Here is a 23,153-nt window from a genome sequence, read left to right on the forward strand (position 1 = left end):
TTCTTGACCTTGTGCAGAGATAAGCACAGACTTCGGGGCCAGCAGAACTGGGTTTGCTCTCCAAATCCACACCTATGAGCTGTCCAATAAATACATATTACATGAATGAATGGGAAAATACCTGAACCTCCCCGAGCTCTAGTTTCTCACTTGGAACAGTAAATAGTCATCGCACCTGCACTGCAGGGCTGTGACCGGGATCGGGTAAAGTGCGTAGCACGGTGGTTGGCACAGGGTTGATGCTCAATTCATGTTTCTTGCTTTGGTCAGTTTCTCAGCCTCAGCACTGCTGACATTTTGGGCAGGGTGATTTTTTGGTGTTGGGGGGTGCTCTATGCATTTGGGATGTTTCATAGCATCCTTGATTTCTATCTACCAGACACCAGTAGCATTTCCTGCCCTGAACATAACAATAAAAAATGTCTCCAGACATTGCCAAATGTCCACAGAACTGTCCCATTGAGAAATACTGGCTTTATGTCATTAATGGTGATGATAGCAACAAGCAATACATTTGAAAGCACAAAGTCATCACCGTTAGTAATACTTGTTGTTTTGAATGGGTGGGGGAATGTGTGAAGGAACACACTAAGTAGTGACAGGTGGAGTTCTGCATCTTCAAACCTAGGTGGCTGGAGGAGGACAGTCTACTGTGTTCTGCGCTCCAAAAGCTTGAAGGTATCAGAGGGGACTGGGAAGGGCACCCCCCCGGGGGCCCGCTTGGTGTCTCTGCTGCCAGCTGTCTTTTGGCACAGACCTGGCATCTGCTGGGAGTTGCAGACAGAGCACGACAGGTGAGTGAGGCGGGGAGCTCACTGAGGCAGAAGGAACTGTCCCTCTGGGAAAGGGCAGTCCCAGAGGGATTTGCCTGCAGCCATGAGGGTTTGAATTTCTGTGTATGAAATGTGACTGCTAGAACCACAAGCACTCCCCCAAAGAACCTCCTTCAAGCCCAGGGCCAGTCAGAGACCCTGGCTGGAACCCTGAAGTCCGACTCCACCTGGAGGCACAGCGCGCACCTGCAAGGCGCCCAGACTCCCCCCAAGAAGCAGCCTTGCAGCTGGGGCAGGGGGGGGCTCCCGTCCTAGGATTTCTTCCCCTGCACCCTACTTCCCCCCTCTCCTTTCTTCCTTCTTCAACACTTATCGAATGTCTGCTATATTAATTGGTACAATAGCCTCTACCCTGAAATTGCTGAGTGTCTGGAGGGACAGAGAAAGGAAAAGGGGAAATTAGAATAATCATCGGTAACATTATTGAGCCCTTATTCCATTTCGGGAACGGGTCTGTGTGCTTTCCACAAATTAACTCATTTACTTTGTCCCTCACAACAAGCCCGCGAGGCAGCAACTATTATTTCCAGTTTGCAGATGAGAAAACAGGTATAGAAAGGTGAAGTAATTCTTACTACATCACCCAGCTTTTAAGGGGCAGAAATCAAGAGTGGAGCCCAGGACACGGTGGCTTGCGGGCTGGGACTCTTCTGAGCCACTTTGCTCTTCTGTTCTGAGAGCCATGTGATGGGGTGCTACGGGGCTCACAAAGGGGGCTTCCTGGAGGAGACGGTGGCACAGAATCTGGAAGATGAGAAGTGACAGCTGGGCGAGGGGAAGGGAGAATAGTTCCTACTCGGAGGGAGTAACACATGCCAGGTCCCCAGGGGAGGAGATGAAGATACTTGGAGGTTCCGTGGGGCAATTCTTACCCTCTCCACATGGACCCCCTCCCTTGGCCTCTTAACTGGGGTAGGGCCCACCCAGCTGATAGGACTCCTGCTGCTGGCTGGTCTGCTTCTCTGGACACTCACATGGAATCACCTATTGGGCCTCCTTTCCAGCCGAGCTGTCTGATGTAAAGGCTTCACAGTCAAGACTGGGAGGGACCCATACTCTGTGTCTGCAGGAGTGGTCTCCAACAACCCCCTCCTCCCACGGCCTGTCTGCTCTCCCTGCCTCCGCCCTGCAGCTCCCCTCTTGGCTGATCTGGGATATTTCAGCATCACCTGGTTCACTGGCACCAGGTCTGGGGTGGGAGTGTGTGTGTGTGTGTCTGGCAGGTGGTGATTACCGTGAAGGTGTGCCTGTGACAAGGGGTACACACCACACGATAGGCATTTCACCATTTCTCATTCAACCCCCCCCTTCCTTTTTTTGGGTAATCTAGATAAAGTAGGAGGAAGAAAGAGAGAGAGAGAGAGAGAAAGAGAGAGAGAGAGAGAGAGAGAGAGAAAGAAATATTTATATGAGAGAGATACATCCATTGGTTGCGTCCCACACAATCCTCACTGGGGCCTGGGATGGAACCAACAAGCCAGATATATGCCCTTGACTGGGAATCAAACCTGTGACCCTTTGGTCCGCAGGCTGATGCCAGGACCAAACCCTTTTTGTAACAACAACAAAAAAATCATATTTATAACTCTGATATATATACATGTAAATCAGAGAGTGGAATTGGAGAATTAAGAGTGGTCACCCTAGAGCTCAAAGGTACGCTGTCTAAAAACGTGTCTAAAAACCATTAGACAAAGGGTTTAACATTTTAGGGTTGTAGACAGCTTTGAGACAGTGATGAGAGCAATGGTCTCTCTACACAAAAGTGATAGATGTACAAAATGTTTGCATAACATTTTTCTCTGGGAGATCAGGGACGCCCAGATCCTGGACCCAGGCTCACATCCTGCCCTGTCTTCCTGCTGGATCTCCCTGCCCCTCCGGCTCTGCAAGAGAGAGCTATGAGCTGCTGATGGCTGCGGCACAGTCAACGATGAGACACGGACAGCCCCGGCATTGCTTCGTTTGCCCAGAGAGCGGAGGCCTAAGGTTTGGAAAGACCAAACTCCTTTTGTTCAAGTTTCCATGTTGAGGGCATTGGTATTAACATCGTTCCACACAGCCAGCCCCGGTGGGCCTGGGTGTCAGAGATGATTTGTGCCTCAGTTTCCTCATTAGCTTAATGCTAATGAGCTCACATATCTGGGCTTAGGATGCGAAAGGACAAAGGATGGGCATCCAGGTTTCAATTTAGCGTCATTCCTGGGTGATAACGGGCAAATCACTTGATCCCTCTGGGCCGGTTTCCTCATTCACAAGATCACAGCCCATGGTTGTTAGAATTACTAGATGAGCTCGAAACGTGTGATCTATACATCAAAGCTCTTCATATACCTCACACCACTAAACAAGTTTATGAGCGGTATTATTACCGTGGCACGCAGAGACTGACTGGGAGGTATACCAAGATAATTGCCTTCCAGACTGGCAACCAGGGAGGCGAATGGAGATCACTTTTACTTAACAAGGTCAAGTTGAGGCCCAAGATACAAAATAATTTGCTCAGGGTCATCCATCAATAAATCCTAAGGGTACCAGGGGAACCTCAGAGCTTAGGGCTCTGGGCTCTAGAAAATCCCAGCAGCATCCAGTGGCCCTGGGTCATCTGCTCCCCTGTCTAAGGCTCCCTCCCACCCCTCAGCCAAGGAAAGAGACTCCGGAAACTTGCTCCCCTGCTCAGGTTAGGGCTCTTGTTTGCTCGCGATGCAAATCAACTTCCAAGTTTGCAGGGATGGGAAAACAAGAAGGTTCTCTGGGTCTGCCTGTTATTAAAGAGCTGATGGGGGAATGACCGAGTGGAAATGACCGATCTTGCCAGAGTCACCAAAGTGCTCTCTGCAGCCTACACACATGTTTTATGCAGCGTTTGGGCTGCTGGTGCCTGCCTGTATGTTTATGAGATTAAAGCCCAGTGCCCAATAAATAATTTAGCAGCTCACTGCAAAAAAACATGCACGCAGTATAATAGCTACTATCTCCAGCAGTCTGATGTGTACAGGCACTTTAAATGCACATCACTTTCATCTGTGTGTCTCCATTCGAGGTGGAGTCCAAAACCAATAAGGAGAACATCACCTCCATCCTCTGTGTATGTCTTGCCACTAAGATGAGGTTGATGAAAAAGAAAACTCTTCAATGCACTAATTATTCGGGGCCTTGATGGCGGTCTTCCTGCACCCCCACCTCTCTGTCTTCACTCTGTTCTCCGCTTCCGCTTGCTGTTCGTACGTGTAGGAAGAATCTGAAACCTCCAGTAGACCAATTATGCATTCAGAATTTGGTTTTCTTCTCCCAGGGGTACCATTCTGGAGCAAAGCTGAGTCCAGGTGCTGTCACAAGTGACTTGTTCCTGGGTGCAGCTTAGATATCACCGCCACAGCCACCAGAGCCCGGGCTGAAGATTTCATAAACCAGGAGGAGTGGTGATGGATTGGTAAGTGTTGGCCTTGGGCATGATGAAGGGGCCGAGTATTGGAGGGTGGAGGAGGAAGAGGCTGGGGTGGGTGTCACAGGGAGAGAGGATATAAGAAGGCAGAGAAACTTTCGGGGCCTTCCTCCAAGATTAAGCAGCATCAGTGGGGGATGGGGGTACAGGATGATCTGTGTAGCAACATGAGCTAGCACAAGAAAGAACGTCGAAGGGAACCATCCTCTGCTTACTGGAAAGTTTGCTGTTCTGATTGCAGTTAAGGGACCAGTGGTTTCGGTGGGGGAGCCAGGCATGAGGGAGAGAGGAAGGATTTCCCTCTAGCTTCCAGGGAAATCTGGTGTCTACTTCTGCCCCAGCCCTTGACTCTCCTTCTGTAGGTAGCATCTCCCCCCATCCACGGGCCACAGGGCCTATGCAGACACCACCGAGCTTACCCCAGCCCCCCTACTCTTTGCACCTCCTTGGCCTTGGGTGTATTTATTGCCAGTGGCTGTGGTTTATCTCCCCTTGTTTATGGCCTGGGACAGGCTGCCTACAAATAGCTCCCCAAAGAGTGAGGAAACACAGGCGTCTGCCATTTTGTCCAGAAATGAAAAGGATACGCATAAAATGTTGCATTGGAGGAGGGGTGGTGGGTGGGTTACATGCATCATAAAAAGCGTAATGGACTAATGCGAACACACAGGCTGGCTGCAGCCCAGGGGTGTCTGCTGAGCTCAGACATAAATATTGGGGAGGCACCAAGGAGATAGATTTTTTAATTTCTTTGATTTGATGGTGGAGGGGGGAGATTGGGCAATATTTTTCCCTCTACTTCTCTACAGTCATTCCTCAAGATATCTGTCTGAGACTGAAGCTACTCAGTGTTTTACAGCTTCCAGAGCAGTTAGACTCTTGGGAAGGCTGAAGGTGCAGGAGAGTTTGTGGGTGCATCACATTACCTCATAGGGTGAGTCAATTTGGGGGTTTTGTTTGTATCATCCAAGATTTTGCAAGTAACAAAAGAACAGAATGGGGTGAGGATAATTATGTTAAATGTGCGCTTGGATGCATGTATGAGTAACTATGTACTTGCCAACATCAGGCTAATTTCCAACATTAAGAGGACTGAATTATGTTCTCTACTTAGTGGGAATTAAAACGACGGCATTACCAACAATAACTCAACAATACCTCCATCCTACTGAACTTCAGGAATGAAGAGCAAAGCAGTTGTTTGGTAATTAATGAAACGTTCAAGTCGAGGACTCATTCACACACATTTTTTCCTAGTGTTTTATATGGCGACGTACCTACATTCTCTGGTCAATACCGGCTGTGGGCCAATTGTGATGTGCTCACACGTCTGCCCTGAAATGTGCGCTTCGGTAGAATGGGTGACCGCACAGGGTATGTGTGGGGCACAAGGTACAGTGTGTAAGAGTCCTGTACAGCCCTGGCCAGGTTGGCTCAGTGGTTGGAGCGTTGGCCTGCAGACCAGAGAGTCCCGGGTTCAGTTCCCGCTAGGGGCACGTACCAAAAATAAATAAATGAATGGATAAATAAATAAATAAATAACCCGTATAATAAGAGCCTCCACTCTGGGTGACGCTGGGATGCTCGCGCCCCTGTCTCCATACTCCTGAAGCACTTGGTGCCCAAGAGCCTGCTGGAGCTCTGGGCCCTGAGCTCGAGGGTGAATTCAGTTCGCCTAAGACTGTGGACTACTGGAGACTAAGAAGAAACAGCAGAAACATGGTACCTACAGTCGGGCAAGAAGCCCCTGTTCAGCCTTTAAGTCTGTGGTGTGAAAAGACCTGAAGGCACTTGGGATCATGCTCCTGTTCGCCCTGAGTTTGGGAGAGCGACTTTTCTGTGCGCTGCTCCTGAGAATGGGATGGGTCAGTGGCATTCCTCTGGGCGTCATGTGCCAAGAGCTGGTCCGCTGCCCTTTCTCCGTGGGCGTGTGAGAGGAGAGAGAAGGGAGAGGGGAATCTTACTAGGGATAGAAGGCCTGTGATAAACAATTCAGATAATTCTTCAACCCCATTCGAAGCCTTATAAAATAGATACGATTATCCCTATTTTAAAGATGAGAATTCTCACTTCCAAGCTTCCAAGAGGGGAAATAAGTTAGCCAGGGTCCCATCCTTAACAAGTACTCGAGTTAGGACTTGAACTCACACCACTGTCTTCTCACAATGACTTAAACATATAAAAGGGGGAACAAATCAATAAATGATGATTTGGAGGGAAAATAATTTCCAGTCTGAAGGTCAAAAGAGCAGGGACTAATGCATCCCTTATGCCAACTGGTGTGTATTATTATTCCCAGTGATGATGTGGCAGGGAGGGGGGTGAGCACCACATGTGCGATTGGAAAATGGTTCGAGAGCCCTTGTGTGCGCGGTGACCCGTGATTGCTCTAACTGGGGGTGAGTGGGGCATCCAGAGGTTCCAATGTTGAACTGGGGCTCTGAGAGTCATAAAAGACCGGGCCCCCCAGTAAAAAACGCTGCACATTACCTGGAGAAGCATCTGGCCGTGAGAGGGCTCAGGCTCTTCTATGTGTGAGGCTCACTGGTGCTCTGTGGCCCACAGAGCTCTCTGGGTGGGGGGCCCTTGAAATCAGTGAGTGGGGGTCTTGCCCAATCATCTACCCAGAGACGAGGCCCAACTGGGCTCAGCCCTGTTCAACCAAGCTTAGGGCCTCAGACGTTCCTCTTTCCTTCGTTGACTCATTGCCACCGTAAAGTCTGAGAAAGAAACTACCATGGCATGTAGTGTCCTAGGCCACGCTGGCTAGCATTAGGCTAGACTTAAGGCCCTCCTGACTGTGAGCTGTCCGAGGCTTGACCAGGAGGGACCAGCACCGGCTCTGGCATCTTCTCTTCTACAGACATTAAAGAGTGTGAGAGACCTAACTGCCGCCCACAGCACTGGGCAGGAGAGAGCCTCACCTTTGCTGGCTGGTATTTTAGTAAAGGCCCAATACCGACACAGAATGTATAATTTTCACATCATTCTTGGCAAATCCCAGGTGCGCCCCATTAGCAGAGTTCCAAGGATGCCATTTTCTATCAAGAAAAAGACATGCCGCCTCATAGTGCTTCGCTCAGGGCCCTATTAATAGCAATCCTAATTATATGGCTGCAAATTTAATTCATAGCAATGATTAGTGTCAGAATCAAAGGCATCAGGCATCAATATTGATGGAATTGCATAAGCCCATAAACAGAGAACAAGCACGCTGGCCCTTCCCCCCCGACGTGGTTTGCTGTTAACTATTGCATTAATGTCTCTTCCAATTCTGCCAGACGAAAATGACTCCATTTTTCAGTGTCCTCCTCCTTTGCCCGGACAGCTCTGAATGGGCATGACTGGCACACAAAAGACCCCAGACAGCGTCTTTGAAGAAGAGCCCTGGGGCTCCAGGGGATGCACGGGTGATGGGACCAGGCCCCCCGCTTTGCACAGCGGCGCTTGGCCTTGTCAGCAATACTCCTTTGTCTCCCCTTCAGAAAGCTCCCAGCAAACAATGATGCCTGGAGAAAGGGGAGTCAGCTGGGACTGTGCACTGCACAAAGGCTGCCCCCCATCCATTGTGACCTGGCCTGCGATGGGTGGTGGGGGTGGGGAGGAGGCCTGAGGGGAGTGACACAAGGCAGCGTGTGCCGCCGAGGTGACAGCTGCCGCGCCCTGGGTTTCCAGGGCATCTCGGCTGGAAAGAGCGCACAGTGTTAGCCCTTCCGCTGTGCTCCGGGCATCTCCCGGTCGCTCTCTGTAGGGCAGGCACTGGATTGTGGATGGACACACGGATCCAGAGAAGGCCGACAGAGTGCTAACAGCTGGTAGCTGGCAAAGCACCGGTTCGGAGTCAGAGAGCTCTGACTTCAAGTTCCAGCTCTCCACTCGGTAGCGATGGGACTCTGACAGGTTACCTAAGTTTGAGCTCAGTTTGCTCATCTGGAAAATGGACATCATGTTCATTCTCAGCTTATAAGAGTAGTGTGAGGCTTAACTGAAAAACAAGAAACAAAACAAAACAAAAACACCCACACACTTATCCCAGGGCTTAGCACAGAATAAGTGCTCATTTGAAACAGCGCCCCCATGCCTCCGAAAGTGGCATGTCTACAAAGAGAATATGTAAGACTCGAGATTCCCAATTCACTGTTATGATTTGTCAGAACTTCGTAGCCGCAAGGCAAGCATTTGGTGGTTAAATAGGCCTCCTTGCTGACCAGACTCTAGTAAGATCCTTGGGGTGAAGGCTCAGGGAAGCTAGTCACCCCAGAGCAAGGCTGCACGGTCAGGCCTGGGATAGGGTGCTCAGGGAGACTCTTGACCTGGGTGACCCCCAGACCAACTGTAGGTTCCGCTCAGGGAATGCCTGCATGCTAGGGGGAGGCAGAAGCTAGTCTGATGTTTCGTGCAGAGGGGACGCTCTTCCATTGGATATAGAGAAAAGGGCCCAAAAGTTGCAATTGGAAGAGCTGGATTTTAGTCTGAACTCTGTTGCTAAGAAACTCAGTGATTTTGTGCAGATCACTTAACTTTTCCAGGCCTCAGCTGTCTTAGCCATGAAACAGAATAATACCTCAGCTGCCCAAAGTCTGTAGGCTGGACCGGTTTTCTGAGGTCCTTTCTAGCAATAAAATCAGAGGAAGATTCCTGACTCTGTGATACAGGGTCCACCTCCTCCATGGGGGCGACCCTGACCCTCTGCAGGGTCCCAGCTCCCAGCCTCTCCTGTGCCCTCACCCACGTGTTGGTCAAGCGTGAGGAATCCGGATTTGTCACTGAAGCCCGCTGGGACCACTGCCCCTTCCAGTTTAGGGGGGGACATCCACCTGGTGGCAGCAGCCTTTGAAATAGAAAACCAGAGTGTGGCATCAAAGAGTGGCGGCTGATTCGGACAACCCCAGAGGCACCAGCTCCTAAACGTTGGCCCCACCTTGGAGCCCAGAAACCTTTCTGGAAGCTGAAACCAGGACAGAGACAGAATCCCAAGACCTGAAGGACAGACCTCAGCTGACCCTCAGCACCTGCACCTCTGCACCTGCTTCCCTAGGTGGAAGAACACACGGTAACAAGAAGAGAATTTCGAGCAGATGCCAGCCTCGAGCTTTGCCGTCTTTGGACTGTACCAGTGACCTAGGTGTCTGCTTGGCCCGTCTCCACCGGAAATAGCTGCAGCTCTGGTTCCAATGCTCACATCTTCCCTTTATTTCCCCTGTGACCCTGAGTAAGTCCATCATCGGAGAGTCAGTATTACTGTGGGCAACAGAGCAGAGAAATAACCCAACCCTTCGTGTTCATTTGAAATGGTGTGTGCTTAGTGAGCTAGAAACCCAGGGATCCTGGCTGGGCCCGTGGAAGGGAAGCGGGGGAGGGAGCAGGAGGGGCAGAAGCAGTACAGCGAGGCACACTCGGAGTGAGTGCCAATAGCAGCAGGGGCTGCAGTTTCGGGAGCACCTACTAAGCATCAGCCTCGGTGTCAGGCAGCCTTACACCCTCCCTGTCTGACGTGCACCGCAGCCTCCGAGGTGGCATCTGTGGGAGGAGACTGAGCCCCTCCCAGATGGCACAGTTAATCCGAGGCAGAGCTGTGCAGCACCAGGAGCCCACGGTCGCCCCGGGAGCGCGCAGGGCACAGAACGGCGCGGATTTAGCTCCTTCTGTAAAGCTGCAGGAGAGGAACCGCCACTTCCCGGCCCTGCCCTGGGGAGGGGTCAGTACATGTTGTTGGGTGATAGGGGACTTGGAAAGCTCTCGCTGGTGACTAATGGAGCTGGTGCCAAGGTCCAGCAGGAATAGATTAGTTCGGCTCAGCTGGTCTAGTCTTCTAAGTATTTTTTCCCATGACTCAGGGCTGGGGGCAGGGGGCAGGATTCTCTTCCTCCATCTGACCTTGCAAACATGTCACTAAAAGGGAGGCTGATATGACAGCTCCGCTCCCCGGGGAGCCAGAGTGGAGCGGGCTCGCGGGGGCGGGCGGGGGGCGGGGGGCTCAAAGATGTGGTGATAATCATGAAAAGCACTCTGTGCCCAGCGCCGGACCAAGAGCCTGATTTCATTTCGTCCTCGCAGTAGCCGCTCGGCGGGAGCCAAGAGCGGGCTCACGAGTTAAGGAGCAGCGGCAGGGAGAGCTAAGCACACACGCTCCAGCCTGACACCGCGCTTCGCACGGATGGTTTCATCGTGTTCCTTCTGAGCACACGACATGGTGCTCGCTTAGGTTCTCCCTCCGTCTCCCCACATTCAGATATCATCTTCGATGTGGCGGTTTTGACTGTGTTGTTCACTACTTACACCCAACCAATGGCACATATAGGTAGTCAATCGATTCTCGCGCAAGGGATGATTTCCTTTCACCCCATGGCCATCTCACGAGGCAGGTGTCGTCACTGTCCTCAGTTTACACCCGAGGGAAGGGAAGCTCAGAGGTCGCACGGCTAGTAGGTTGAGTCAGGACCGCACCCCGTAAGCTCATACACTCTTCGTTACGGGAATCGATTCCTACTGGAAGGCAGAGGACTGGGCTGGCTGGTCTCTGGGGGTCCCCCCAACCCTGCTCCACCAGCAGGTGAGGCTCAGGAGCCTAACAGGACGTGCACCCTGCGGTCTGTTTCCCTAGAGAGGAGAGAGCTCTGTAACACGAGCGCCTCGGCCTCTTGAAATTCTGCACAGCCTATTTGGGTCACCTGGATTCCGGAGCCCTGCCCCTCCCGCACCCCGTCCTGCGATAAAGCCCTGAGTCCCAAGGGGCAAGCTCTCGGATGAGGAGCCCAGGCCCAGTGCCCCCTCCCGGGATCGTCCAGGACTGGAGCCGAGGAAGGACTGCACAAAAGGTGTGGAGACTCAACCCGTCTCCAGTCCCCCCTTTCAGCCCCGCTCGGGGAGGTCAGGGCCTCCTCCCCTGGGGTCAGCTGGGGCTCTGGAGAGAAACCCACCCCCCTCTACACCTGCCATGGTCAAGCAGGGGGACTGGTGAGGGGCGGGAGAGTGGGGGGACTCTGTAAATACGCCTCCTTCCCTGTGCCAACCAAATGCTGCCTTTCCCAGCTTTCAGAAGACCAGTTCTCTGGACTCAAGAGGGCTATAAAACAACAAAACAAACAGTTTGGCAGCAGGAGTCTGGGCAGGCAGCCAGACTCATTCCTGGGGCTGTGGTGGTGAGCGCCGGGCCACCACAGCCTCTTCCACGCAGGCTCCGGGGAAGGGAGGGGGCTGTGGGCCCCTGACCCCCGCGGCCCCAGCCCGGCACTGCTGAGGTGCCCGGGCCGGTGGGGCGTTGCAGCAGCAGTCCCAGGTCCCGAGACAGACATGAGGTCTCCTAGAACTGGACCCGCAGCCCTGCCTGTTTACAGGATCCAGGGTTCACACTGAGAGACGAGTGAATCATTTCCACTCAGAGGAATGAGTGGCTATTGTTTGGTGGGGTTGGCACGGAGAGAAAGGCATGTTTCTCAGCGTTTCATCCAAGTTGGCCTTCTGTCTGCCAATGCAACTCCACCCCACGAGGGAGCCAAGTCAAAGGTTAGGGAGCATAATCGCCAGTGTCAACATCGCCAGTGAAGAAGCCATGTCCACTGGGGCAAGAAATGTAGCATCTCTGTGACTCAGTGTTGCACATCTGGAAAATGGGGCAGAGGTGCGGGGACGAACACCACAGCTAGCCGAAGTATCCGTGGAAGATGGAAAGGACCGTGCAAAGACATCTTGTGTAATTAGTGTTATCAAAGAACAGCAGTAAGTCCGGAGCCTGGGAGAGTTAATACTTTCCTGCTCCCGATGGACCCTTTCCAGTGCCTAAGCTGCTGCTCGGAGGAGCTCACAGTTTTCCTGGCTTTGCTTAGCAAATTGTTGGTGAGATTACAGAGAGAAGAATAGGATTGAGACGTCAGAGCTTCCTGTGGGCTGCGGACTGGAGACCTTGAGTTGGTATATCCCTTAGGGAAAGTCAGAAAGAATTTTCCTTAAGAATGTCCCAGGCATTTCTGCAGCTACTGTTGGCTAATGGGAAAGGAGGCGATGTCAAAAGAGGCCAGCACCCCCACCCCAGAACTTGGAAAGGACTGTCTCTGGATCTGCACAAATGTCCAGGGGGCCTATAAACAGGGCCGATGGGCAGAGCGGAGCAGCAGTTACCTGCGCCTTTGTCCCTGCCTCCCTCTGTAGGCACGCTCCTTGGGTCCGGGTGAGGCAGATGGTCCCCCTGCTATTCCAGGGGTCTCCTGCAGCAGTGCGAATGCCATCCCTTTCTCCCACCTGACTCAACATTTCTGAGGGTAGCACCCCGCCTCTTCCAAATGCTGTTAACCAAACATATGCTATTAACCAACAAACTCTCTTCTTGTTGCCCCTCAGCAATTCTCTGGTTCCCTTGCATCCTCATCCCACGGCGACCCCAGCCCTCCGCCTCCTCCTGCCCTGCAGCCCACCCAACACAGGAGACGGTCCTCCCTTCGCAAACCAGCCGCGTGCACAGGCGTCTCTCTTGGTGTCCGATCTATTCTAGTGCGTGCAAACAGGTGCCTGGCAGGGAGCAGGTACAATCTGACATCAATTTAATGAGCACCTAATGTGTGAGGGATGTTGGATCTGACTGGGAATGGGTGATATAAATAGGGAAGGAGGGTCCCTGTCCTCCAGGACCTGCGGGTCTCAAGAGAGGTGGACACTGGGTAGCGGCTCCTGTGTCACAGGCTGTCAGAGCAAAACTATGTGCCGTGAGGGGTCTGAGGAGGGCGCCTCTCAAATGCTCCCGGGGACGGGGCGGAGGACGTGTCACCGGCCCTGGAGTAGCAGGCAACGTTCAGTGTGGTTTCCAGTGGGGATGGAAACCGAGGACTCGTCCTTCTGGGGGCGGGAGGAGCCGCAGAGGAAGAGGGCGAACCAGGAGTCCTCCCTCACGTCCCGCTGGCTTCTGCCTTCTAGCCGGGCCCCTTCCCTCCTCTGCCCCATGACCTGGCTTCAACCTGGGAAGTTGAACTAAATGAGGCGGCAGTTCCTGTTGCTACTGCCGCCCCTGCCCCGTCTGCTCTGATGCTAGCTCCCAGCATCCCTTCTCTGGCCTCCCCAGCCTGCTCTGAGCCAGGAGGGATGTCATCGCCGCCCACCGGGCCCAGAGCACCGCTGTCAGCCCCCTCGCTCCCGCCCCAGGCCTCCTGCCCTCGTCACCTTGGCGAAGCCTTCCCCTGTCCATGCCAAGCACCTACTTCTGGACCCCGAGGGGCTTTCCACCACTCAGAAAGCAAGCTGGAACCCAGCCGTGGTTTCAAAGCCCACACCCAGGGGGCCTTGGCCGCCCTGTCTCGCTCCTGTGCGCTGCTGCGGCCTGCCCGCCCCATCACCCACGAGACAGACGGAAGGAAGGATTAAAAAGGTCATGTGTTTAGGGCAGGAGCCCCTCCACAGCTTCCCTGATCCATGACCAACCAGTCCCTGCTTGAACACTTCCACTGATTGGGAGCTCACTCCCTCCTGAGTCAACTCTTTCCCTATGGGATGTTTGGCCCCAAGACACTTCTTCCTTTTTTTAGGTGGAAGGCTAATCCGCTGACTTCTACTCAGTGGCCCTATTCTGCCCTCTGGGCCCACACCAATGACGACATCATCCACAGCTTAGTGACTAAGCCCGCAGATCGTGAACCCGCAATCGAGGTTCAAATCCTGGGTCTGCCATTTACTTGCTATGGGTCCTTAGACTGATTTCTGTCTCGTCTTGGCCCCCATGTCCTCATCTGTAAAACAAGATGCTGAGAGCCCCCAGCTCACGGAGTTTCATACAGATGAAGTGAGTCGAGACATAGAAAGCGCTTAGAAGAACACCTGGTACCTAATAGGTGCTCAGTAAATTACAGCGGCTGAAGAAAATGGTCTTGTCTCCTCCTCGACTCCTTACCGCAGCTTAACCTCCTTTCAACAATATTCTCCATACAGCCCGACGCCCACATCCGTGCCGTCCTCGTTGATCTCCCACCTTAGCTGGCTTAAGGCCCTCTTACAATGTCATCTCCGACCCGGAGCCGCACTTCTCATGACCTGGACACTGCCCTTCCGCAACTGGGGTGAGGACGGATTAGCTTTGCTCGTCTGCATCACACAGTTGACCCCTGTCCACCTGGTGGTCAGTGAAAATCCCAAGCTCCTCTCGCCGCGTCTCTTAGGGTTTGGGTCCTCACGGCACTCTTCCTCTGACCTCCGCCAAGTCCTGCCAGCTCCCCTGTGCCCTCTAAACCCTCCTTGCACGTGCATGGCACCTTCTCAATGTGGTCCCAAGGTCTGGAGTGCCCTTCTCTCCCCCCTCCCACTCATCCGTGACCTGTCTCAGACTTCGAGCAAAGCCTGGAGATCTCCCCCCCAACAGAGCCTTCTAGACCGATCGCGCTGTTGCAGCTGGTTTCTCTGGAGCTGGTCCCTTCCTGTGGCGAAGCTTCGCCTGTTCTCTCCACCTGTACGCACTGACCCTTCGTCGGGGCAGACAGTGTGCGGCTCACATTTTGCTTTTGAGGTCTTGTCCCTTTTCCTCCTGGCCCTTCTGCGTACTTGTGGCTCTGAGGCAATGGCCGCATCATGGTCATGCCCTCGTCATGAGTCCCTGCTTCCTCTCAACTTCCTCACGCGGGGACACTGTTTTCCTGCGGGCTGCGGTGGGTGAGGGCTGGGCAGCCGGACAGACGCCGGATCAGGCCGGGGAAAGTGTGTGGCTCTGACACAGCCTGCTTCCCTCCCCTCCACACTCTTAGCTGGGTTTTTTTTCTTTATTTTCCTTCCTGTGTTGAAAGAGCTATGGGGCCTGGACCATGGTAGGGTTTCCTGGGGACATTCCATAAATTCCTTGTGGGCCATTTCTCTGGAGAGGGATGGGTGGGTCAGTGGGAGGCCAGCAGGAGCCGGGGTGTGAGTACCAGGTGCCTCAGAGGAGTGTGGGTGGAAGGGATGAGTTGCACAGAGGAGAAGGAGGGGTAGTATGAGCTCATAGAAACAGTCGGAGAAAGACAAAGTGACGAGTGAGAAGGAGCAGCCAGCTTGCAGGTTGGAACAAGCTGGGGGCAGCCACGCTCCCAGCCTTGCCCTCGAACCCACTAACTTGCCTCCACAGTGACTTGTCCACCAGGGTCTGGAGCACTTGGCTCACTCGGGTGTGCGGCTTGGAAAGGTGCCCGAGCAGCCCCCTCTGGGGCTGTGCAAGATGCACAGAGGTATGGGGCAGTTTGGCCCGGGGTCCTTTGGGGACTGGCTGGGTCGTTCTCTATTCAGTCCTCAGCTGTCCATTCAGCAAACTCAGATCTAGGACCCAGAAGAGTGGAGGCGCTAGCCCCTGGCTGAACCCTGCAGCAAGTCTGGACCAAAGACTGTTCTCAGCATCCATCCCTGGGCTCTGTGGCTGCTTCTTTAAGTACAAATGGTGTCAAATTGGGTGTCAGAGCAAGAAGCAACTTGTCCCAGTCTCTAGGCTTGAAAAAGTCACTTTTCTTTTCTGGGACTCAGTTCCCTGCTGAATAATGGGAGTAAAGGGCCAGGCTCTAAGTTTCCTTAGACAATGGTTCTATTTTTCAAAACACTTTGGGGTGGGGGGTATTCCTTGTGCGACCACACAGTGAAAAAATTAGGTAGGAAGAAGGAAATAAATGTGAATAAAGAATGACCCCTGCTTTTAATAAAACTTCCCAGAGAATAAAGGAGACAGAGTTACATGAATGATTCAGAACACCTGTGGCTACTCCAGGCCCCTAGAAAGCCTTTGTGCTGTTTAGAAAAGGGGGTCTCTATGGGCAGACAGAGTAGTAGGAGGGGCCCTTCTGGGCAGATGTGTACACCCGAGGGTACGTGGCTTGACAGAGAGCGGAGGCTAGATTTCAGCCCCAGAGGCCCCTGGGCCCGATGCCCCGTGCATGGAGCAGTCTGCACCCTGTAGGTAAGCCTGCTGAGCAGGGAAGCAGCCAGCCTCGGGGTTCAAGTGGAACCCTGTCCCGGTGGAATGTCACCTTTAAATCCGAGTGGAATCTCGTAAGGCAGCTCCTCCCCCACATTGGGAAAGCAGAAACCACACTCCTCCTCTCTTCCATGTGCCTAACAGCCAAGCCAGGACCCCCGCCCCAGGCGGAGGGACAGGCGCAGCACAGGACGGGGTGGGACCTTCTCCACAGGGTGAGAAAGGGCCCGAGGGCACGGGTCTCATGAAGACCAGAGAGGTCTGGAGGATACAGCACCCACATCCACCCCGGCCAGCTTTTCTCGCCGCCTCTGGCAGCAGCTCAGAACAAGCAGATCACGGAAATTCTTCCTCAGGCCCCCTCCTGGCCACCCTCCTCCCACGTCCCCAACAGCATCTCTTCCAGGCTCTAAATGGATTAGGAAGAAAGAGCTACAGGGGTGATGTCAACATCAAGGGTGAGACACGGTGAGGTCTTGTGTGCCTTGATCCACAGGTGAAGGGACTGGGGACAGGTGGCAGGAGGGTAACCTTAGGAAAGGGGATTAGCTGGGACCGGAAAGAATGTGGCGGCTGTAATCCCACATAATGAAGCAGACTGTGCTCGGTCTCCGCACCCAAGCACTAGACAAGCAGGTACAAGCTGCTGGCTTCAGGCGGCTGCACCGGAGGCTGCCCTCATGGCCAGCCCACACAGCCCATGCCCTCCAGCTGGCAAAGGCGCCCAGGGCAGGCATGGGATGAGGTGTCTACTTCCTCCTGGAAGCTCAGGTCTTGGGGGGGTGGGCGTGGAGGCCGTAATGCAGGAAGAGGAAAGACAGAACACTGGCCTCTTACCCGGGCATCACAAGTCTTCCAAGAGCAGCCCTGCCACTTGCCCATGTTCTTAGCATGCAGACCCACACCCTGCTTCGAGCAGCTGCTTTGGACGCACCAAGGACTTCTGATTAGTACAATCGACTCTCCCGGCGTGGGGAGGAATGTGTGATGTCGGGGATTATAATACAGAGAATCAAGAAACCAAATCGGTGCTGCTTGACTTGGAGACAGAGTGAAGCCCTTCCCCCGCTTAGGCAGGTGCGCCTTCCCAATTCCTTGACGTGCGGGCAGTACTGAGTATGTTTGCATTCCCTGGACACTCATTGACTAATGCCTGGAGAAACAGCTAGAAGATAGCCACAAAATGAACCCCTACCTACTCTGCAATCCAACACCTTTCACCAAGAAAATTAGAGTTGCAGGTAGTTACATCTCCATCAACAGCTAGCTACCTTCCAGGGGGGTGGGGGGGCTCCCAGCCCAGGAGCTGAAGGACTCACAGGCTCTTACCTTTTTCAGCTTGCCGCTCTTAGTCCCCACAAAGACCACGCTGTAGCCATTGTAAACGTACGAGGCCACCGACGTCATGCGGTCCCGGCTGGTGGTGTAGAGGGTCAAGCCCTCCACGGGGGTGGAGCCTCCCAGCGGCTGGTTGATGTCTAATCCACAGAAGTTGTCATCGATGGGGACCGGCTAGAAGGAAGGAGAGGAAGCCGGGGTGAGTAGCAGCAGGGTGGTGGCAGTCAGTCTCTATGGCCCACCCCAGTCACTAGCCCCAGACACCCGGCTTCAGAGAGGCACGACATGGGTGCAGGGTCCTGACCCAGGCTGCAAAAACCTCACCAGCTGATTCACACCCCAGAGGGTCCTGGGAAAGCAGAGAGGAACCAGCAGCCTTCTTCACACACCTGCGGCCACCCGTTCACTTTCTGTCAAGAGATCCAGGGCTAATTTGTAAAGCTGACTGCTTAAACTCATTTCTGGTCATTTAAGGTCCCTGTGGACCATGCCATTTTGTCTTTCTCTTTAGACAGTAGCCTAGAGGCAACACCCCAGGATTTCTACCAGTCTGGAGAGGGTTTCTTGCTTGTTTCTTGGGCTCTCTTTGGGCATCAAGAATTGTAAGCCAACTGTTCATCACATTCCATACTGAGGAGAGATGAAAAAGGAGCATCCTAATATGAAACAGAAACTTACACTTTGAAAGTTCCTCAATCTATATAAACCTCAGTTTCTTCATTTGTCAAACCACACGCCCACCTTTCTGAGAGAATTACTGAGGAGCCAATGAAGTAATGCACGAGAGAGAGAGTTTTCAGTTATGCAATGATTGCCTGTTACACGGTTCAGGTCTCCAGCCATGTTCAGGTGATGACCTTCCTTGTCACCAGACTTTGGAAGGGAGCGGTGGTGAACCTCTGTGCATCTCTCGGGAGAGACCAGGGCGCTTGTGAAAGAAAATCACCTTAAGCAAATGAAATAATAGCGGGACGGAACATCGGAAGACCTGCGTTCCAGCCTCTGTCCTAACGCTAAGTACCTCCAAGGATAACCTTGGACCAGTGACATCCCCTTTTGGAGCTGTTAGAGGGGGATGTTACATTGATTATTTTTAAGAACTCATTCAGTCACACAAATAACAGAGACCGTAGGCTAGCTGAAAGACAGGTGCTGCCAAAGGGCCCGTGTTCTCTGCCCGGTGCCCAACCTGGGGCCCGGCCCAGCTGGGTCCTCCGGAATGCCCCAGTGGACGGCACAGCTGGAACCCTGCGGGCAAAGACTGCAGACTTGGGGCCAGAAAGAGCCCTGAGACATGTGGCGACTGTTTCTCTGGGCCTGGAAAGGCCTCCCCGAGGAGGAAGGAAATGACTGTCCTAGCATCAGGGAGAAACCTGCAACCTGTTCCCTTCAACCTCTTCCTCTCCCCCTCACCAGGACATAGCTGGCTGCTGCACCTCGCGTCAACAGGCCCGTTTCCTGGGAACAGCTGGTTTATAAGCTAGGGCATGTGAGTGGTAAGCCAGGCTTTCCCCTTCCTTTCCCTTCGGAGATCCACAGGAACAGACGCCTGAAGCTCATGATTCCTCGGCACTTTGTAGAGAGCTGCTGCTCCCGCTGCTGCTGCTGGGCACGGTGGTGCTGCCCCTGGGAGTGTGCGTGTGTGTGTGTGTGTGTGTGTGTGTGTGTGTGTGTTCTGTAGGATACAGCACTAACTTTTAGGCTGGGGACAACCTTGGACTCAGTGAACTCTGGTGAGATGGAGCCACCCCCGCCCCAGAGGAAGGGATGCATTTGTCAGGAAGGGAGTGAAGGAAGCAGGGGTATGCTGGACCAGCTTCGGACAGTTGACTGTTTCTACATTCAGTGCCATCGCTGGTGGCATGAAATCAGCTATGCTGGGAGCATTTACACCATGGAAATGAGCAAATGCTTCCAGTCCAGGCTCCCACTATCACCACCACCACCATCACAGCCCGTGTAGAGCTAGTTATTAAACATTTACCAGCTCATCACGGGAGCCAATGAGGACAGTTCTTGTTCCCTAGGAAGGCAGGCCAGAGGAGCAGCCACTTGTCTTTCTCATCCCTACACCATAGGTGCAGGTGCCCTGGAAAACTCAGAAGATCTAGATCGCAGTCCTGTCTCCAAGACTATCTAGCCACATGACCTTGATGTGTCACGGACCCTCTCTGACCTCAGTTTTCCATCTGTGAAGTGAAAGGGCTGGACCAGGTGATCATCAAGTTTTTTTTTGTTTAACTCTGAAAGTCCTTGTCATGGTTTCAGTTTATTTCCTACTTTATCCTGGGGCCGACAAGGCTGCAGAGTCTGGTCACAGGCATAGTCTAAACCAGCTTCTGAGAAATGATGACAGAAGTGGAAAATCTGCTGGTCATTATGGATTTCTCCACATCCCTCCTGACTCTAGAACCCCCAGACCAAAAGGAAAATGGTTTGTTCTGAGCCTAAACCCCTGGGAATGGCTGACATTTCTCTCTCTGTCCTCGAAACTGTCAGATACTCCCAAACGCCTGATACCCCTTCGCCTTTGCTCAAATAGTGAGACCTTGGAGCATGGCTTTCCTTAAAGCAGCACTGCTGGAAAACAACTTGAACTTGCAGGATGCAGTTAGAGACATGAGCAGAGCAAGGACCCAGGTCCAGAAGGTCACCAGTGTGAAAGCCCCGGGTGCCTAGCAATGGGCAAAACTGGGGAAACAAGGACCTTACCCCCAGGACAACCTCTCCTAGCATATCACTGGTCATGTGGTTTAGACCCCTGACCTTTCATATGGCTAGTCATGGGGTTTAGACTCTCCCCTGACCTCTCCCTTCGAATGTTTCTAGTCATGCGGGTTAGGTCCCCTTAGAGGAGAACCAGCTGCATTGACAAATGACCTCCTGCCTGGGTGCTGACCAATCAGTGGAGACCATGACCTTAGAAGGACACACCTGGAAAGCTGATGAATATTCTATTGGGATCCTCCCCTAAGACCTCCAGATAAACACCCTCAAGAGAGAAGACCCAGCGTGGCTCCCTCTAGGGAGCATGCCCGCCCCTCTCCCCACCCTTCCCCCCAGGCCTGTTCTCCTTGCCTCTCCCTCCTCAGCTCCAAGGGGCCCCCTCTTGCCTCTGGGTCTTGTTCCCTGGGCCCATTTTTTCTACCGCTCACTTCTTCTACCTCTTTCTAAATAAACTTTCTCTTATCGTTTGAGTCTTGACTCTGAACTCTCTCTTAGCCGAAACTCAGAACTCAAGTACTGAAGTTGCTGCACCAAGGGCTGTCTACGTTGCCACCAACACCTGGTGCCATTTCATTCCCGCTGCCAACAGACTCAGAAGTCACACGGGCCGAACTGAATTCAGGTCCTTGTTATCTCATTTACGGTCAGTCATGTGGGTTTAAGCTCTGCAGTCCTGGTGAGCCTTGCTTTTCCATCTCTCAGATGGGGATACGAAACCTTGCCTCACAGAGTCATAACGAGGAACAAGTGAGATAACGTTTAAATTGCCCAGACCAGTCTTTAATACATAGCTGCTGTTCGATGAATGATCGTCTCCTTCCTGCTCCCTTTCATGAGAGTTCGAATCCTTCATCGGAGAGTTCCATGTTTGTCCAGAGATCATATTAGAATTACGTCCTGGGACCACAGCTTCTCTCACTGATCCTTAACCCCCTCTCAGGCCCTCAAATGCCTATGGATCCTCAGGTCTGGGGCCCCTTGGATTATAAGGGGCCCCTCCTATTGTAGCCCCTCCCCACCCCTTCCCTCTGTAAAGGCTGCAGCAGAAGGGTGTGATGCTGAGGGGGTGAAGATGGTAATGGTGGTGAGGGGCTGCGTTCTCCGAGGTCCTGGTCCCACCTGCTGCCACCTCTCGGCCAGTGCCTTTGCTGCTCTTTGGTCATTAGCCTGGGCTTGTATCTCGGCAGGTCACTGGAGCCAGAGAAGGGTGTCGGCTTCCTCTTCCCTCTGGCTCAGAAGCAGGCAGCAATCAGCAGTTTCCTCCTGACAAGTTCCCCTCTGGGCAATGGGAACCAGGCAGGACTCTCTGCAAGGGGTTAACCCTTTCGCTTCCTCTCTATTTCTCCTGATTGCTTGGGGGCCATAGGTCATAGAATTTTAGTGCCATAAAAAACTTGGGAGATTTTCTAGTTCAACCTCCTCATTTTACAAATGTGAAATAACAGCAAAGAGCTGGTTATTGTTGTGATTCATTTTAATAATTACAGCTGCAATTTGTTGAACGCTTATTATGTCAGGTATTATGCTAAGCATTTTTCATACATTTTCTATTTGATCTTTATAATAACCATAAAAGAAGGTACTACTAGCTCTATTTTAAAGATGAAAAAAATGACAGCTCAGACTGGGCACACAACGTGTCCAAAGGCACACAGTTCTAAGTGGTAGAACTGATTTTTAAATACAAATCTGTTGGGCTTCGAAGCCCATAGTCGTAACCAATATCCTATCATACCAAGGAGATGCTAGTGGGGCCAGAAGCATAGAAGAGGCATGCTTCGTTTTCTTGCTTTAAGAAGTGTTTTTGGTCCCAATAGCAGGCACTTTCCACTTAGGCTACTCAGAAGGCAGCTATATGGGTCCTTCGTGGCAGATTTTCCCCAGGCTGCAGATCCAGAAATCTGTCTTAACGCTTGTTACATGGCTTAACAAGCAATTAACAATGGTAAACCTAACAGGCCAGGCAATGGTGCAAATCTGGTCATATGTTATCTCATCTGGTCATTCCATGAGGTAGGCATCATGATTCCCATTTCACAGATGGTAATGTAGAAACAAAGATGTTAAGTTACTTCCGAAGCCAGGAAGCAGCACAGGAGGCATTAGAATTGTGGTCTTTGCCTCGGAAGCCCAAATTCTCCTACATTGCCAGATATTTCTCTCTGTATTACATTACGAGATACGTGAGAGTGGTGATCGTGTCTTTTTGTTTGCAGCCCTTGTGCCCAGTACAGTGCTGGGCACATGGAAGGTCATCAAGATTCTCTGTTTAAATGGATGGAAGGATAGGTCAGTGGACAGGTAACAGATGGGAGAGATGGATGACTGGATGGATGATGGATAGATGGATGGATGGATGATAGATGGATGGATGGATGGATGATGGATAGATGGATAGATGGATGGATGATGGATAGATGGATGGATGGATGGATGATGGATGGATGATGGATGGATGATGGATAGATGGATGGATGGATGATGGATAGATGGATGGATGGATGATGGATAGATGAATGGATGGATGGATGGATGGATGATGGATAGATGGATGGATGATGGATAGATGGATGGATGGATGATGGATGGATGGATGGATGGACGGATGATCGATAGATGGATAGATGGATGATGGATAGATGGATGGATAGATGGATGATGCATGAGTGGGGCATGGTGACCGCTTAGATGGCAGCAACTTGACCCTCTGACAGGACAGTGCTCCCCTTCACCCAGACACCTGATTATGTTTCCTCAGTCTGCAATCTACCAGTCAAGCTTACTCCCTTCCCTCTCCTCCGGCTTCCATACCCACCTGCATACTCAACACTCCAACTTGGCTTCTCGGTGGCCTATGGGGCCCTGCATGGACACCATCTGATCCCTGCGACCTCTGACCGGC

General features: G+C 52.5%; 1 protein-coding gene across 1 annotated transcript in view; it reads right to left on the reverse strand.

The window, feature by feature from the left end:
* Positions 1–23,153, reverse strand: part of PLXNA2 (plexin A2) — a 205,189-nt gene that overhangs the window by 156,207 nt on the left and 25,829 nt on the right. Inside the window, exon 3 of the mRNA XM_036272998.1 lies at positions 17,516–17,698. Within this exon, the coding sequence (XP_036128891.1) occupies positions 17,516–17,698 (183 nt within the window). The remainder of the gene's footprint in view (positions 1–17,515; positions 17,699–23,153) is intronic.

The sequence above is a fragment of the Molossus molossus genome, unplaced genomic scaffold (assembly GCF_014108415.1).
Source record: "Molossus molossus isolate mMolMol1 unplaced genomic scaffold, mMolMol1.p scaffold_m16_p_20, whole genome shotgun sequence".
Lineage (NCBI taxonomy): Eukaryota > Metazoa > Chordata > Mammalia > Chiroptera > Molossidae > Molossus > Molossus molossus.